This window comes from Phasianus colchicus, chromosome 17 (assembly GCF_987193195.1).
Source record: "Phasianus colchicus chromosome 17, bPhaCol1.hap1.1, whole genome shotgun sequence".
Classification (NCBI taxonomy): domain Eukaryota; kingdom Metazoa; phylum Chordata; class Aves; order Galliformes; family Phasianidae; genus Phasianus; species Phasianus colchicus.
The window spans coordinates 10,100,271-10,118,015 of NC_143452.1; the positions used below are offsets into that span (position 1 = coordinate 10,100,271).

The following is a 17,745-nucleotide window of genomic DNA, read 5'->3' on the forward strand; positions in this document are numbered from 1 at the left end:
CTGCTCTAATTGCCTTACCACAAACCCATTAAGCGCTGCCCTCAGCCTCCCCGTGGCTCAGCCTGCTGGGTCCCTCCTGCTCCGTGGGGACTGTATCTCAATTTGCTTTATCCCCTTTTGGAGGTTGGGATGTGCACATCCAGCAGGCTGTATGCACTCATCGGGTCTCATGGGACCCTAAAACTGTCCTACATTTATTTATTTTTGGTGCCTTAGTGATCTGGTGCTGGTGATTTTGTTCAGCAGTGCCTTTGCTCCTTTGCAGCCTTTCCTCCCCAGGGCTGGCCGTGGCTGTGCTGTGGTTTCTCACCTGGATGTCAGAGCTCACAGCTGTGACTTTTGGTCTTTCCTTCTGACGTTTGCAGGTCGGGTGCTGAGGGGATGTGTGTGGCTGGTGGTGTGGGTGCTGCTCTTGCTGGCTGTGTTGGGGGAGCCCGGTTCAGCACCCAGCTGTAGGGTGTGGGTTGTACAGTAGCATTAAAGGCTCAAGGTCCCCAGCCGTGCTGCTCAGATCCTCGTGCCAACACCTGGCTTCTTTGCAAACAGCCTTTGCTTCATTGGCTGCAATCAATAATGTGTCTGCAGCAAATCCCCACGCCGCAGTGGGTTCAAAGTTTGTGTTTGGAGAGAAATGTTACAAGGCTGGATGGGGCTGGTGCCTTTGGGAGCGAGCAGTGCTGTGGGCTGAGCTCCCCACAATGTGCTCCTGAGGCTGGGACCTGCAGCACCTGGTTTGGGAATGTTGTATTTGTGCTGCTCTGGTGCTTCGGGTTGGAAGGAGCTGCAATGAGGTGATCCCTGGGCTGGGGAGTAGTGCTGTGGGCCTCCAGGCTCAGGTCATTGCTCCAGGACCCTCAGTTTGGCAGCATGAGGAAGGAAGGCAGGGAGCTGCCCTGCCCTTTGCAGCAACTGCTCCTAGGCAGAATTTCCCCGTGAGCTTGGGTTTCTCTTCCTGCAAAGCCTTTCGCTTTAATTATTAACCAGTGCCAGGCTGTGCCACGGCTTTGTGGCCAGAGATAAAAACTGGAAAGCAAAAAGACTGGGGGGAGCTGGGGCTGCACCTCCTGCCCTGGGGGCAGACAACCCAGTGTCCCTTTCCTGCCTTCCTGTCTGTCTGTCTGCAGGGCTCTGCAGCAGCAGCTTTGAATGGTGGCATTGTGCTGCGAATCATCACCGAGTGCTTGTGTGTTTGCGTGCACACACGTGTGCCTGAGCAGGGTCTGCATTTGTGCTCATGGCTGCATCTGTGTGCAGGTGCTGTGCGTGCAGTGTGTGTGTGTGCATGGCTGTAGGCTCTGTGTTTGTAGTGGGGAGCAAAGTCCCAGCACTCTCTGTGTTCGCTGCACCTGGGCACTCCCAACTCCTTTTCCAGGCTACTAGAGCCCTGCTGGCACAGGTACCATCCTTCTAGGGCAGACCTGCTCACTCTCAGCCGTGTGCTTATCACATGTCTGCTGCTCCCATTACATTCCGGGGCAGCTGGGCACCGCAGGCTAAAAATAATGCTGGTAAAATAGATTGCTTCCTGCTGGCACGCAAGGCTGAGCCATGCCCTGTATCAGGGCTGGCCCTGTGCCACGGGCACCCACAGGACCTGCGTGCGTGGGGACACGGGGTCCGATGGCATCACACAGGTTGGGATGCGTGGCTCAGTGCTGGGTTGACACCCTCCGCCCGCAGCCCTGACTCAGTTTTCCCACGGGGCCATCACGAATGGATGCGGGATGTGGCAACGTCAGCCCCACACAGAGAGGTGTCACAGGGGACAGGCACCCACGCAGGGCTGAGGGCACCCACCCTGTGATGGGCACAGGGCTGTGGTGGCTTCTGGTTGGGGCTACGGTGCCACTGAGCAGTGTGATGGTGGCACCTGGGGATTGTGTGGATGGGAAGGGTGGAGGCCACCCTGGAGATGCACATCCCTGGGGCTCCCAGGATGCTCGCAGCCATGGAAAGCAGTCCCCATCTCCATGTGTGTCCCTATCTGTGTCCCTTTCTCTATCAGTGACTCCATCTGTGTCCCCATCCCCGCTGCTGTGTGCTCCTCCCCGGGGCCAGCCCAGCTGCTTTGCCTTCACCTTCCTCTTCCTCCCCTATGCCCCACCTGGCACAGGGAGGTGGCTGTCAGCTGAGGCCACTGGGCCCCTCCCCGGGGATGGGCGCTGCTATAAAGGCACGGGGACAGGTGAAGGGCAGCACATAGGAGCCAGAAATCTGCAGGTGAGTCTGGAGAGACTTGGGCTGGGGGGTGAGACTGGGTCTGTGGGATCATCCCCCCCACCACCTTAGGATGCTGCTAACAGGCAGGATCCTGCCTGGCTCCAGTGGTGCTTGGAGCACAGGTTGGAGGTGGGTTCTGATGTTTGGGTGATGTTTTTTTGGGCACAGAGCTGTGCAGGTCATGGGGTGGAGGGAGTTGGTGGGGGGCTAAGGACAGCAAGAAGCAGTGATGGAGGAGTTTTGTCCATGGGGGTGTTGCCCATGGGGACATCTCCCGGCTGAGTTTGGGGAAACTAAAAGAGCCTCCGTGGGTGCCTGGGTTAGCCAGCACATCATACCTGGAGCAGGGTGGCTGCTGGGATGCTTGTGCTTGTGCTCATGCCCAGCATGTGCCCCAGCTGCTGGGATGTGACAGAGTCCTGAGTCATGCCCCAGGCTACAGGTGATGGCTGGGACACAGAGATAGGAGTGAGCCCAGCCCTGTGGATCCCTGAGGGGTGTTTGTGGCTCTGCACCAAGCCCTAAAAAGCCCCGACCCTGTCCTCATCCCATCCCCATCCCATTCCCAGGCTCAGCAGCAGCGATGGCAACGCTCTACCCCTCACTGGAGGACATGAAGGGCCACCAGGTCCTGCAGGTCAGTATCTGCTCATCAGCACTATGGGGGTGATCAGACCCATTGGGTGCTCATGGTGAGCCCAGGACAGGGGCTGTGCCTCGAGCAAACCCCATCTCCCCCAGGCACAGGCATCTGCTGGGATTGGCACCCCTGCCACCACGGTGCTCACTGAGAAGCCAAAGCTCCCGGAGAAGCCAAAGGTCACCTCCAGCACCGGTAATGTGGGGTGTGGTGCCAAGGGGCTGTTTGGGGTTGGGGTATGGGGGTGCCCACATTGTGGGGGCTCAGCTGAGGACCCCATCAGCTCGGTGAGTGGGTAGGGGATGAGTTGTTGGGGTTTCTTGGCTCATCCCATGGGTCTCTCTCCGTGTCCATAGTGCCCTCAGCACCACCCGCTCTGTACCCCAACCTGGCTGAGCTGGAGGATTACATGGGGCTGGCGCTTTCCAGCGAAGAGATCCAGAAAAACCTCTTCCCAGATAGCAGCACTGTAGGTTCAGGGCTGGGGGTCCCCTCCCATAGCAGCATCCTGCCTGTGAAAGGGACGCGGTGTCCCTTGAAGGCTGATGTGTGGCCCCATGTCCTGCTTATCCCCTGCCCCATTGCAGGCGCTGACTCCCGTCGGGTCTCTGCCGGGACAGCTGGTTGCCCCACTGAGTGGGAACAGTGCGGGGCTGCGGCGGGCAGAGATCAAACCAGGTGTGCGGGAGATCCACCTCTGCAAGGACGAGAGGGGCAAGACGGGGCTGCAGCTGAAAAATGTTGACCAGGTAAGGGTTGGGCTGAAAAATGTTGACCTGGCAGGGCACGGTGCGCCATTGCATGGCACAGGGCGACACGGCACGGAGCATCGCTGCATGGTGTGGCAGGACACGGTGCACCACTGCATGGCAGCGTGTGGCACAAAGCTCAGCACTGCCACCTGGTTCTGGTGCCAGCCCTGCGCCATCGCTTCCCTCGCTATGTCCTCAGGGCATCTTCGTGCAGCTGGTGAAGGCCAACTCTCCGGCGGCGCTGGTGGGGCTGCGCTTTGGTGACCAGATCCTGCAGATTGATGGCAAGAATTGTGCAGGCTGGAGCAGTGACAAGGCGCAGAGGGCGCTGAAGAAGGCATCCCCGGAGAAGATTGTCATGGTGGTGAGGGACAGGTGAGCGGTGTCTGCTGGATGGGTGTGCGGTGCTGCTGTGTGTGGGGCTGGCACTGACCCCACTGTCCCCACAGACCGTTCCAGCGCACCGTCACCGTGCACAAGGACAGCACTGGGCATGTGGGTGTCGTGGTGAAGAAGGGGAAAATCGTGTCTCTGGCTAAGGACAGCTCTGCTGCCCGCAATGGGCTCCTGACACACCACCACATCTGCGAGGTCAATGGTCAGAACGTCATCGGCATGAAGGTATGGACGCAGCTGTGTACCCACTCCTGTCCCCATGGCACAACTGCCCTGAGTGGGGGCAGCCCTGCAGTTGGTACAGGGCTTTTGGGTGCAGATTGTGGACTTGGAGCCATGGGGTGCTGCTGCCCTGGGAGCTGTGGGGATTCCCACGTCGCCCTGGATGTGAGGTGGGGATGTGTCACAGCATTTCATAATGTTTGCCCCTCCTTCCATAGGATAAACAGCTGATGGAGGTGCTGGCTGGCGCAGGGAATGTCATCACTCTGACCATCATCCCTGCTGTCATCTATGAGCACATGGTGAAACGGTGAGATCTGTGCTCCCCCTATTCCCCATCTCCTATCAACTCCCCCCTCCCCCAGGCTCACAGTGATCCCAGGGGACCCTGAGGCTCCCCCTGACCCCTTCTCCATGTGCAGGCTGTCACCGGGACAGATGAAGTCATCCATGGACCACTCCATCCCCGACCTCTGATGCAATCCCCACTGTTCCAGCACCTGGGGGCAGATGCCGATGTGGGCACCCCTGTGGCCAAGCCTGGAAGAGGGGAGGGAGCTCAAAGGAAATGCTGGAGGTACCCCTTCAGCCCCCCAAAAAGAGCCCATGAGAGCTACTGGTGTGACACCATCCCATGTCCACCAGTTCTCAGCACACGGACCAGGGTTGGGGAACGTGCTTCTGCCCCCAGTGCCTCTCCTTGTCCCCATGTCCTCCCCCCGTGCCCTCCATATCCACCCCAGGGCAGACGCCAAAGGCCGTCTCCAGCGAAGCAGACACAGACCCAGCGACGTTTATTACATCCACCGCAGTACAGGACAGCGGAAACGAGAGAAGAGAGGGGGGAGGTTTACAGCTTTGTTGGTTTTTTTTTTTTCTTTTCTTTTCTTTTTTTTTTTTTTTTTTCCACTTCTGTATTTAAAAAATATATTATATAGATTTGTCTTTCAAATATAACGTTACATTTATTTCTTGGCTAAGCTTTGGATAGTCGGACAGACGCGTACACGGATCCACAAATACATTGCACGAGAGGTTATAGCCCAGGGCTGCTCGCTCCGACCGCTGCTCCCCAAACACTGCATGCAGTGCCAGCCCCCACCCCATGGATATGGGGGGCTGGGAGGGCACAGCGTCCTGTGGTGGGGGGGGACACCATTGCTTCAAGTCACAAGGAAGCTGCAGACATTCGCAATGGGGGCCAGGACCCCTCAGTACACCCAGGGGCCGCCCCTGCTGACCAATCTTTGCTGTCTTTGCTTTTCCAATAAAATAAATAAAACAACCCCCCTCCCCCCCCCAAAAAAAGGCATTTTGCAGTAGTCTCCCCCCCCCACCCCCCAGGAAACTAGGGTTTGGGCTGGGAAGAGTGGACAAGCATGCACCCAAACCAAGAGGGTGCCTGGTCCCACTCCACAGCAGCCAGACCCGGTCCCAGGGCCCCAACTTTACCAAAAGGAAATGAAAGTGAATATAGTGCAAAGCAAATAAATGAACGGAATGGACGGCGCTGCGGGCGGCTCAGCCTTGCTCAGGTGTGAGGTATATCCAATTCCATCCCATTTCCACCCTCGATGTCCAGGGGGGTTCCCTCTGTCCTCCTCCACGTTCCATTGTGCAGTGCTGCACCCAGAGCAAGGAGAGTGCCTGGGGAGGGGCCGGGCTGCACCCCATCGCAGCCCCCACCCCGCTGCTGGTTGCCTCCTCGCCATCTCCCACTGCAGCGACGTCCCCGGGTCCGTGCGAGGACAACCGAAAAGAAAGCAAAGTGCCACGCGGTGACACCGCGGGGTGACATCCCCAGCATCGCAGAGCTGTGTGCAGGGACAGGGCCTGGCCACCCCTCGTATCACCGCGTCCAGCCCTCGGCATCCCTGGGGACAAAGGCTCAGGGCAGCACGCGCACCCCGTCCCCCTTTCGCCCCCACCCCGGGGGGCTGCACGAGGAGCAGAGCGGACGGAGCGCCACGTCCCCCAGCGTGGGGCTCTACAATCAGCCGTCGGCTCCATGGGGTGGGCTGGGGGGCAGCACGGGGTGCGGGGCGGGGATGGGGTCAGGGCTGCGCTCCGCCCCCGGGGTTGGGGCTGCTGACGGCGCGGCAGCCCATCCTGCGGATGGAGTGCAGGGCCACGGTGCAGCAGCCGCGCAGCAGCGAGCTGATGTTGTAGATGGGTTGGCCCTGGCGCCGCTGCGAACGGCACAGCCACGCCACCGTGGGCACAGCCGGCACCACCACGGCCAGCAGATCCACGATGAAGTGGCGGCTCCAATAGCTCTTGGATGGAGCGCCGTCGCAGCCCGGCTCCGCTGTCGCATCCTCCTCGGGCGCGCAGGCGATGGCCACCGAGGGGCCGGCGCTGGGGGGCTGCTGCACAGTAGGGTTGTGTGGCACCTCCCCGTCCTCGGGCTCCAGGTCCATAACTCCGGCGGGGTTCGGCATCTCGCAGCCCGGCGCCACGTCTTCCATCTCGGACACCCAAACTGAGGTGGGGCTGCCCAAGCTGCACGCTTGGGATTTCATCACCTTCTCCAGGAGGGTGTCCAGGTCGGGCTGGCAATGCGCAAAGTCCGTCTGGATGGCGCGCTCCTGCATGCAGCTGGCCTGCACGCCCGCCTCCACGCCGCCCCGCAGCCCCAGCAGCTTCTCGTAGGTGGAGCTGGGGGGCAGCCGCCCGCAGGGCTCCCCCCCTTCTAACAAGTCCGGGCGGCCGGGAGCTTCGTCCCCCCCAGCAAAGCCGCTGTCGGCCCCTTCGTCCACCGAGATGGTCTGCGATCCGCCCACGGTGCGCTCGCCGCCCGCCTGGTCGCTCAGCTTGGTGTAGGTGGAGCTGCGGGTGAGGGATCTCGCCGGGGACCCCCCCGCCGACTCAGCAGCCCCCTCCTCCTTCAGCCCCGCGCCGTTCTGTGCCACCTCCATGCTGTGCAGCAGCGTCTCCAGCTTCTTGTTCTGGATGTTGATGTCGACGAAGTACTTCTGCAGCCCCTTGTCCTTCTCCAGCAGGTTGTTCTTCACCGTGTCGATCACCTGCTTCAGCTGCTTGATCTCCTTGCGGGCCTCCTTCAGCGCCAGCTGGGCCTCCACGCGGTGGCACTCCTCCTCGATCCAGTCCTCCTGCATCCGCGACAGCTGCGTCTTCAGGTCCTCGATCTCAGCATCCCTGCAATGAGATGGGGGGAGGCACATGGCATCACCACGGGCCCCGCTGCACCGGGAGCAGGATGCCCTACAGTCCCCACGATGGTTCAGAGCAGTGATTTAGGGTAAAACCACTAAGAAAAACACACGTTTGGGAGCCCGGGCTGCATCCAGGCGCCCAGGGACCCCAGCAGTGGTGCCCAGCCAGCTCACAAGGGCAGATGTGGCACAATGGGTCACGTTTTGGTGGGCATGGTGGGGATGGGTTGATGGTTGGACCCAATGACCTTGGAGGTCTTTTCCAATCTCAATGACTCTATGTGGACACGGTGGGGATGGGCTGGCCGTTGGATCTGATGATCTTAGAGTTCTTTTTCAGCTTTGATGATTCTATGATCATGAGGAAGAAGAGGAGACTCAGGGAGAACTCATTGTTCCCTACAGTTCCTGAAAAGAGGTTGGAGCAAGCTGGGGTCAGCCTCTGCTCCCAGGTAACAGAAATTAACTGGGGGGGAAGGTGGTGGCCTCACAATGCAGGATATGGTCAGGTTGGGTGTTAGGAGAAATTTCCTCTCCGAAAGTGTGGTGATGCAGTGGCAGAGGCTGCCCAGGGGGTGGTGGGCTCACCAGATGGTGCTCCAGATCCGTGGAGATGTGGCACTGAGGGACATAGTCAGTGGGCACGGTGGGGTTGGGCTTGGGGATCTTGGAGCTCTTTTCCAAGCTGTGATTCTAAGGGCTGTGTGGGGACACCAGCTGCCCATGGTGGCTGGCTGGCAGCTGGCAGGGCAGTGAGGACGTGCCTAAGCCCCCAGAGGAGCAGATGGAGCTCAGCCACTGCGTGACGCTGACATTCAGAAAAACCGTGGGAGAGAAAAACCAGCCACAAAAGGAAGAGCGCAGTCAGCTCCGGTGAGCATGCCAGCCTCTGCAGCCCCACCAGCTGCTCCGTGCTGTGGCAGTGAATTCAGATTTGAGGAAAATTAGAAAGAGAGAGCCATGTGCTTGGAAGAAGCCCTGCAACCCCACACCTACCTGTCCTGCAGCCGCTCCTGCGTGTCCTTCAGGCGGGCCTTCAGGTGCCGGATGCAAACTTCCTTCTGCTGCAGTGGGGTCAGGTACTGCTCTGGTGTGGGTGGTTTGATGCCATGGTTGTCACTGCACAGGTTGTATTTGGCCGAGCGCCTGCGGGGACACGCCTGTCACCCAACTGCTGGCATGGGGCTGTGCTCCCCACGGAGATGTCACACGCACATTGCTCAGAGCAATCTCTTAGGAAATGTACCATGAGCATGGAGACCCCAAATTTGGGTCAGACCCACCAGAGGTGTGCAGTGGGGTAGGCTATGGTGAAGCAGGTCTGAGCTGCCCACACATCCCAGACTGCAGCAGCAGCTCTGGACCCTCCCTGTGTTGGCATCAGCACAGCTGAGGTTGATGGATGTCTTTGGGCATCAGCCCAGGGCAGCTCAGCAAGCATGGGATGGAGAGAGAGGAGAGGAGAGAGGCTGCTGCTCCATGGCTGCATGCTCAGCTAGGGAGCAGGCACAGAGCTGTGCACAGCTCCAGATGCTCATGTCTTGCAGCAGGCTGCACTGAGACCCTGCACGTCACAGTGGGGTGGTCTGAACTCTCTGTGCACTGCAGCAGAGCAAAGCCCCCATGCACTGCCATGGTGCAGCCCAAAGCTGCCGGGCATCATGCAGGCAGCCCTGTAGTTCTGAGCAGAGAGAAGCAATGTGTTGGGAGCAGCCAGGTGGGATGGTGGTCTGGCAATGCCTGTGGCCACCCATTCTTGCTCTATTTGCTGGCTGACCCCATCATTTCCTCCCAGATGCAATGCCACCTCCAGCAGCTGGAACGCAGTTAGTGGGGTCAGTCCCAACCAAGGGATGAGCCTCACTGCCCAGAGCAATGTATGGGGAGCCCCAAATACAGTCCTGCTGCACCTTCTGCCCCAAAGGCAGCTTTCCTGGGGAGCAGGGAGCAGAGAGAGGAACGCATGCAGCGCACAAGCCACAACCAGGGCAGGACAGGAGGGATGGGCACAGAGCTGGCAGGAGGGTGACAATGGGGAGAAGACATAATGACAGCAGTAGAGGAGCTGTGGGGATGGCAGGGGCTCAGCAGCCCCTCCGGCAGCTCCGAGCACAGCAGCACGGCCTCATCCTGCAGCCCCTGTGCTCCAGTCCCATGGCACATGGGCACCGGGGCCAGCAATGCTCCCCCTGCCCGGGGTACCCCCAGATGGGGACAGCACCCGTGGGGCTGCGGGCGAGGGGTTACCTTGGGGTGGGGCTGCTGTCGCTGCCCTTGTAGGAGCCAGAATTGCTGCTGCTGCTCAGCGAGGAGGTGCCGTAGGTGTCCCTCCCGGGGGGCGAGGGGCGCCTGGAGGCAGGGAGAAGAGGCTGTGTCTCAGGCCGAGTGGCTGAGGGCGCTGACGACTTAAAGAAGGAGGCAAAACCACTCCGTCCATAAAGCCCGCGACTGCCAACCACCGCACCGAGAACACACAAGACAAAAGGACAGAACAAACAGCAGGGATCAAAATGGCACGGAGACGGCGACGGGTGTGAAGGTGGGGGTAGGGGAATCCAAACCCCAAACCCACCCGCTCCATCCCATGGGCACCCACATGGCATCCCCCATGCCCAGGGACTGGGAGCCCCTAGGAGAGTGTCCTGGAAGTGGGCTGGGGGGGACAGCACCCACACGTGGGCATATCTGCCCCTTCTCTGCTGGTGATGGCTGTGGTCAGGAACTAAAAAAGAACAGCCCAGGGTATGGAAACATTCCGAGGGGAATAAATGCTTCTTCCCTCACTTTTTCTCTGTTGTTTGCTATTGCTACAGCTCAAGGAGAGCCTTTCCAAGAGCCAATGCCTCTCCCAGCATTGCTGCCCAATCCCAGGGCAGTGTGTGTGGGGGAGGTGGGGGGAGGCATCCACCAACACCACCTTTGGTGGACGGGACCAAGAGTGGATCCTGGGGCAAAGGAACAGATCCTGGGAGCATGGAGTGGATCCCAAGACTGCAAGATTGGTGCCGAGTGCGGCAGACACATACAGAGACGGACGGGTGCTGTGCTGGGGGTGCTCCATGCGGGGTCGGGGAGCTGTGGGCAGCATCCAGCGACATGCAATGCCCCGAATCCTCAAAGCTGCATCCCTGGGCTGCTCCCTGCCCTGCTGTGGCCCTGGGTGGGCACCGCTGCTGCTCCCTGTGCGTATTCACCTTCGTGATCCGGTGGATGAGCGTCTGCTCCCCGGCAGAGACATGGCCGTGGTGCCGCGGGTCCTGGGCACAGGGGAACTGCAGGGGAAAAGCAACAGAGAGAGGAGATCAAATGGAGAAATCCAGCCGGGACAGAGCCCACCATCAGCTGTGTGAGGTATCGATGCAGTCCTTGGGTCACCTTGATGGGACTGCGCTGTGATCCCATGGCTCAGCAGCATCACAGCGCTGTGCCCAGGGTTGAGGCTTTCCTCCCTTCATAAGGCAAAGCACAACCAACACCTGCACATACATTTCTAAGGCAGAAACACCCATTCCTGCCCCTTGCTGCATCCCGCTCCACGCTGCTGCCCCCTGCTATGGGCCACCTGCTGCTCTTCATTAATTAAACCCGAATTGCCCATTCATCAGTGACATCAGGTGAGGAAGCACAGATCCCTGCGTGATGCTGCAGCAGCAGCAGCTGCTAATCCCATGAGAAGCACAGATCCTGTCTGCCTGAAAATAAATAGGGCAGATCCCAAGCAGGCAGCAGCTCTGGGCCCACGTGGGGATGGGAACTGCTGCAGAGGAGGATCACTACAGAGAGCATCAGCTCTGCGCATCCATGGCACTGAGCAGCGCTGCTGCCCATGGCACTCACAGCGTGCTGGGAATGGCTGGGCACTGCATGCCCCCCCCATCCCGGTACATTCCAACTGCATTTGTCCCAGATCTCAGCAGCTCCAGCCCAGGGTAGCTCCAGCAATGGGCCCTCTGATAATCGATGGGTTGGGACCGCTGAGTGCTGCCTGGGCTGCGGGCCAAGGCGGGGAGAGAAGTGGGGTGAGAGGGGAGGAGGGAATGCTGCCAGCCCACGCCTGATGGAGCCTTTTGTGTTGGAAATCTCAGATTGTCTCCCCCAAGGGTAACTTCTGTCCAATGCTCAGAGTGCTCTCCTTTCCCCCCTGGGTTCACACCTGCCTGTATCCCAGCATAGGGCACCAACGAGCCAGAGTGAGCCAGAGCAGCCCTATGCCCAACACCGAGGGGCCCAGTCCCTGGGCTCTGAGGGTCACAGGGATGGGGGGAAGCTCTCAGAAGGGACAGCAGTGCTCTGCGCTGCAGAATCAGAGCTCCCGAATAAGCTGCCCGCGGCCGCGGGGCTTTGCAAATGCAGCAGCATGAATCAGCATCCAGCAGAGCCCGGCCCCCAGCAGCGAATGCTGCAGCACAGCCCGGCCCCGTGCACTGCCACCGTGCTGCCTTCGGGCCGAGCTTTGCGGGATTTGCAGCCACGGAGGTGAACTCCTCGCCCTCTCACCGCCCCGAGTGCTGCATGCCAATCCGTGCCTGCCCCACAGGCTGCATCCTGCTCTTCCCATTGCCAGCTCCCGTTCCCACTCCTGCCTTTCCCATTCCCCGTGGGCAAACTGCAAAGCTCGGCTCAGGAGGGAGCCCTCGGGTGCACACCAACCCAGTGCACGTTCTCCCTGCTCAGGCTTCTGGGTGCCTTCCTGCACCACACCGCCTCGGTTCTCACTGCTGGCAATCAAGCAATGCTCTCTTTGTTCTCAGGAAATCCATAGGCTGCTTCCATCTCCCCAAAAGCCACACCGTGCCCACGGGCTGCCAAGAAGGGCAGGTCTGGCAGACAGACAGACAGACCTGCACATCCTTCCCACGCACACTGCACACTTTGCCTCTGAGGGCGGAGGTAATTGCTTATTTGCACTCGCAATTAGCGCCGTCTTGTGAACCCGGATGAGCAGCTACAGAACCTCACCATGAAGGAAAGGGGAGGTGATGTGATCACATCTGAAACGCAACAGAGCGAAACGCAGCACAGCTCTCTGCTTTCTGTATGCTTAGTGCCTGCTGGCAGCTCTGCTGCAGAGCCCAACAGGGATTTGGGAGGGAAATGGCAAAGGGATGGAGGTGTCACTCTGCTGGTGGGACCCACATCCTGGCCTAAGCTGAAATGCTGAGCTGCAGCCTGGGTGGGAGCTGCTCAGCATGGCAGGCAGCCCACAGCAGCAGCTCCGGCTGCTCGTCCATTAGGCATCAGGAAAAACACACAGAGAGGAAATGGAAAGTGTTCAAAGATAAATGAGAGGGTCCCCGAGCACGCCGTGCACTCTCCAGCCAGGAAGACAATGGCAGGAATGGGGAGAGCAGAGGAGGAATCAGGAACAGGTCACTGTAATAGGAGAAAATACCCAATAAATGTGGCTTCTGGAAGGGGTCAAAGCAAAGCTGCAAGGATGGGCAGGAAGAAATCCCATAAAAATATTGGGTAGGAGGCAACCCAAGCTGGGTACGGCACAGCAGCAAAACACCAAGAACCTTAAAAATGAACATCAGGAGCCAGGGCAGAAGGAGAGGAATCAGATCTGGAGCACCCAGGGGGTTCCTGCACCCACTGTCGTGACCCCAATTGGGTGCTGATTTCCTCTGCTTTACTTTCATCTTTTCTGCAAGATGAGGGATGGGAAGAAGGGCACCAGGAGCGATGCTGGGGGGTTTGGGGAGTGCTAGTGTCCAGAGGAACCAGAGCTGTACCTGTGCCAAACACAGCTTTGGGGAATGGTGGGATGGGGCTGCCCATTGCGAGCTCCAATGCTGTCTCATCACACCAACCAACAGCAAAATCCCCCACAGAGCTCCCAGCATGACCCTGCTCCTAGGACACAGCACCCCATGACCCCACAACGCTCCCTCCATCCCAATGATCCCAATGATGCTTTCAGCCATCATTGCTTTGGTAGCACTCTGTATCTGCTGTGCTCAGCAGCAGGCAGTGCTGCGCTCCATGCTGACAGTGCACGGGCAGCAGTGCCAGGCACAGCCCCCCCCAGAGACCACACAATGGAACGGAGTGAAGCGAGGAGAGCGGGCAGAGCACCCACAGCTCAGCCCCGTGCTGCAGGGGAGGGCTTCTCCCCATCAAGGTGAGTGCTCAGCCTTGGTTCCGGGGTCGGTGCTTCCCAGGGAAACACATCAAGATGGAACAGTGCTGCTCCTCCAGGCTGTGCCAGGGATGGACACCATTAGGGCTGGACTGTCTTTGCTCTTTAGGCTTTCTGTGTGCAGCAGGACCCTGCTGACCATCACCTCTAAAGACCCTCAGCTCTCTCCCCTGGGGGTTTTGCTTCTGCAAAAATTCTGCAAATTCCTGAGATACCCTCACTTCCCCCAATCCCGCAGGACCAGCCATGCCCTGCCCCACCAGCTCATCCTGCCCTCACATGGAGCACACAGAAGCAGACAGGCACCTCACTAACCTGGCTGCTGCAGCAGCCTCCTGCCCCTGTGGTGCCTTCCCCATCCATTCAGATTTCCCTATCCACTGCTTCTTTTGTTGGGGTGCCCATGGCTGCCCAGTGCCAAACCCCACAGGATGTTCTGAGATGCCCCCAGCCCACCTGTCGGGTGGGTCCTTCCCATTCCCACAGCTTCTCCTGGCTATCTGGGACAGCCACCAGGTGTACCTCCATGCAGTGCCTCTGCCACATGTCACACAGAGCCCCAAACAGCAGCAGATGTGACCCCATAAGGGGCTGGATCACAGTTTGATCCATCCCATGAGCAGCACCAACCCCTCAGCACAGCAATGGGACACTCCAGAGCTGACACACCTTACCAGACCCCATTCAAAGCCACCTAAATCCCACACCTGCTCCTTTCCCTTGCCACGTTCTGCATGGGAATGCTGTGCCACGGTGGCTCCGAGCAGCCCCAGCACTGTCCCAGCGTGACCCCAGGGCCACAACAGCCCCCCACAGACATCCTCAACGAATGCAGAGAACAAAAAGGGGCAGCAGATCACAGCTCCACTTCCACAAGGAACAAACCCACCTCACTGTCTTTTCTGCGCCGACTTTGCTTTCCCTTCATGCTAAAAATAAAGGAAGTGCAAAACAACAGTAAACAGCCACAGACTCGATTTGGGATGGAACGCCGCGGCCCAGAAAACAGCAGTAGTGCCAGAATCACGGCAGGGATGGAAAAAAGGACTGGGATGTAGCTGGATGGATGCAGGGCCAATGCAGAGATGGATGGATGCACATCCTCGGTCTGCAGACAGACTGACTGATACTGCTTGAGGTCACATCAGAGCAGAGCAGAGAGACAACACGCAGAGCGTTTACTCAGCACCACCAGAAAAATCAATCCTGCTACGAGCTGTTCTCTCACACAGGGTTTTTTCCTTTCATTCTCCCTTGTTTTGTAACAAAACACTGAGCTGACACCCAGAGTTTACAGGAAAATAGAGACCATTGGATGCCACGCTCTGCAGCTCATCCCTCCCCCGAGGAGAGCATCGTGACAAACCCTGCGGCAGTCACAGCAAGAGCAGCACTGCGACCCAGACCTGATGGTCACAGCAGGGGGTGCCCAGTGCTCCCACCACCCCATGCAGACACACGGGAGGGAGAGGAAAGCTCTCCTTCAGGGCAGGAAGGCAGAGATGCAGACGATGGATTCATCCTCCAGCACAACAGCCACCCCTCCCAGCACACACGCAGCTGCAGTGTGGCAGCAGTAGGGCTGCCCTCACCCCTACCCACCCTAAATAGGGTCCCTGTGCTGCTGCACCGTCCCATTTAGCACTGTGCCACATCTCCTCTCCCATCCTGCTGCAACGCTCCTCGCTGTGGGCACGCATCTGCAAGCATCGCCTTTCCTGAACCCAAGCAGAGACCCCCAAAGCTCTGCAGATTTTATCTTTGCTTTCCTGCACAAGGTCACAACACAGCCCATGTGTTACCCAGAGCAAGGTGGGAGCATTGCTATTTTACAGGCACACCCAAAGCACAGCAGTGGGTTTGGATGTGACAAGCAGGCAGCACTGACCTTGCAGGGAGAAGAGGAAAGGAGCGCACAGCTCATCAATCTGCTTGTGTGCTTTCTATCCCTTTGGAGATGGAGCTTTAAGCCATTAAGTAATCAAATCTCAATTGCACAGCAGCTCCAGCTCCTGCAGTGCTCTGTAGTGCTGGGAAGCACAACTGGGCTCTGCATGGAGCAGGTGTGGGTCTGGGGCATGCGAGGAGGGTCTGGTGCACGCATGCAGGGTGTGTCCAGTGCATGTGGTGTGGGGTTGGAGCACGGAGGATGGGGGCTGATGTGCCCATGGGGTTCTGGTGCATGGAGGGTGGGTTTGGTGCATGCGGTGGGGTTCTGGTGCATGCCATATGGGTATGACGCATGTCATATGGGTACAATGCATCGAGGGTGAGTCTGCTACATGGAGTGGGGGTGCACTGCAGGGCCAGTGACCACAATTCATGCAATTCCCAACTGCAGGGACCCAGTGCACGCAATAGGGCATCAGTGCCTGCGTTGCTGCTCTATGGGCACAGTGCAGGCGTGTGCAATGCGGGGCTGCTGCATGCAGTGCAGGGCTGGAGCACGCATGATGTGTGTCCGGTGTGTGCCATGGGCTGTGCTGCAGGCCTGGTGCACTGCCCTCCCCAAGCACCCTCTGCCTTTCAACCCCCCCGGCACACGCAGACTCCCCCCGTCCTCAAACCCCCCAGATCGGACCCCCGCTGCCCCCTCCCTGCTCACCTGCGCGGGGCCCGCGGCTCTCGGGGGCGGCAACGCCGGGCTCAGCGACCTGGAGGGGAAAGGAGAGAGCGGGAGGTGAGCGGGGGAGGCACGGAGCGGGGCCAGGACCCCCCTCCCACCATCCCGTGGCCTCCATCACCTGCGCCGGCCTCCATGGGTGCGGCGGCGGAGGGAGGGAGGGAGGGATGGAGCCGGCAGGGAGGGATGGAGGCAGGAGGGAGGGATGGAGGCAGGAGGGAGGGAGGGAGGGATGAGCGTCGCAGCTGCGTAATTTGCCTCTCGCTCCTCTGCGCTCTTAAAGCGACGGCAGCCCGGGTGCCCCCCCGCGGGGTTTCCCTGGTTTCTATGGTTACTCCCCCCCCAAAAAGCAGGAAAAATAAAAAGTCGGGCTTCCAGACCCCTCCGCACCCGCCGTGCCCCCATCAGCCCCGCTAACGGCGCACGTCCGTAAAGCAAAAAAGCTTCTATTCACGGCAGCTGGAGCGAAGGATCAGCAGAGCGGGGCTGCGGCAACGGGGCGAGCCGGGCTGGGGTACGGGCAGGTGCTCTCAGTGCAATGGGAAACGTGAATTCCGTTCCGTGGTTACTCACGGTGCTGCCCGCACATTTCCATCCACAGCCGGCCGAACCTAACGATGGAAGGAGCTGCACCTGGGGTGGGAGGCTGAGCTCTGCCCATCCCAGCAGGGCTCGCATCGATCGCTGCAGCCCACCGGTGGGGAAAGCCCGGTGCTGCAGCTCCGTTCCGCTGAGCTCAGGGCAGCGCAGCGAGGTCGCGGTGCACGTACCGACCTGACAGCTGCGTGCGTTGGATCCTACACGTCTGCATGTGCATATGGATTTAAGGAAGGAAACAGTTTGTGTGCTGGCAAGGTCAAAGCAGGACGTGTTCCTGGATCCAAATCACAGCCCAACCTCGGAGCACACCTGACCGAGAAGGAAAACCAAGCCCACGTTTCAGCCCATGCTCATGTAAAAGCAGTGCCAACACGCTGAGCTTCCTCTGCAGCTTCCATGTGTGACTCCCCAGCCAGTTATTTTGGAATTCTGACAAACCTGTTTTGTAAATATGCTTGTCTTTCTTCCTCTGCTATTTACAGCAAGGTTTGCACCTCATTTATTCTGCCATACAGACTGCTTTCAATCTATGCATATCCTGCCAACCTGCCTCTGGTTTATTCTTGCTTGTCTTCTGCTCTCCTCCAACCTCCTTTTGTTTCTGCAGTTCCTGGTGAACCCAATGCAAAGCCTCTCTCTCTGAAACAGCAAATTAATGAGTTCTCACATTGGCTGCCACCAGAGCTCCTCTCGCTGGTATGGCAATGGCAGACGTGGTGCAGGAAGCAGCTCTGCTGCAACACATATTCATTTCAGGTGCCTTCAGGGGAAGGAATGGCTTCTCCTCGTCTCCCAGGCCTGTCCTCCGTGCTGTTTCCCTCCTGACCCCTCGTGGTGTTGAGCACCACATTAGCAAGGCTGGGCACACAGGGGTGTAACCAACATGAAGGCCTGGAGAGTCAGGATGACAGCATCATCCACCCTCATACATGTAAAGATCACAGCAAACACCAAGATGAGCCCAGGCTAAAGTG

General features: G+C 59.1%; 2 protein-coding genes across 7 annotated transcripts; one reads left to right on the forward strand and one right to left on the reverse strand.

Moving 5' to 3' along the window:
• The first annotated feature begins 36 nt into the window (after positions 1 to 36).
• SDCBP2 (syndecan binding protein 2) lies at positions 37 to 5,088 on the forward strand. The gene is made up of 9 exons (XM_090151995.1): positions 37 to 2,220; positions 2,790 to 2,857; positions 2,962 to 3,055; positions 3,217 to 3,329; positions 3,448 to 3,609; positions 3,812 to 3,987; positions 4,062 to 4,233; positions 4,449 to 4,540; positions 4,653 to 5,088. The coding sequence occupies exons 2-9, from the start codon at positions 2,804 to 2,806 to the stop codon at positions 4,705 to 4,707; spliced, it is 918 nt and encodes a 305-aa protein (XP_090008121.1). The 5' UTR covers positions 37 to 2,220; positions 2,790 to 2,803; the 3' UTR covers positions 4,708 to 5,088.
• Positions 5,089 to 5,170: 82 nt separating this feature from the next.
• On the reverse strand, positions 5,171 to 16,953 carry SNPH (syntaphilin). Of its 6 annotated transcripts, none has more exons than XM_090151916.1 (6): positions 16,745 to 16,953; positions 16,154 to 16,202; positions 10,601 to 10,678; positions 9,654 to 9,854; positions 8,403 to 8,552; positions 5,171 to 7,389 (listed from the first exon to the last, which is right to left on the reverse strand). In XM_090151916.1, the coding sequence occupies exons 3-6, from the start codon at positions 10,642 to 10,644 to the stop codon at positions 6,285 to 6,287; spliced, it is 1,500 nt and encodes a 499-aa protein (XP_090008042.1). In that variant the 5' UTR covers positions 10,645 to 10,678; positions 16,154 to 16,202; positions 16,745 to 16,953; the 3' UTR covers positions 5,171 to 6,284. The 6 variants fall into 6 exon arrangements, with proteins under 6 accessions (XP_090008042.1, XP_090008043.1, XP_090008041.1 ...); XM_090151917.1 differs by lacking the exon at positions 16,745 to 16,953 and adding an exon at positions 16,293 to 16,368 and having other exon boundaries at positions 9,654 to 9,755; XM_090151915.1 differs by lacking the exon at positions 16,745 to 16,953 and adding an exon at positions 16,293 to 16,368.
• Positions 16,954 to 17,745: the final 792 nt, after the last annotated feature.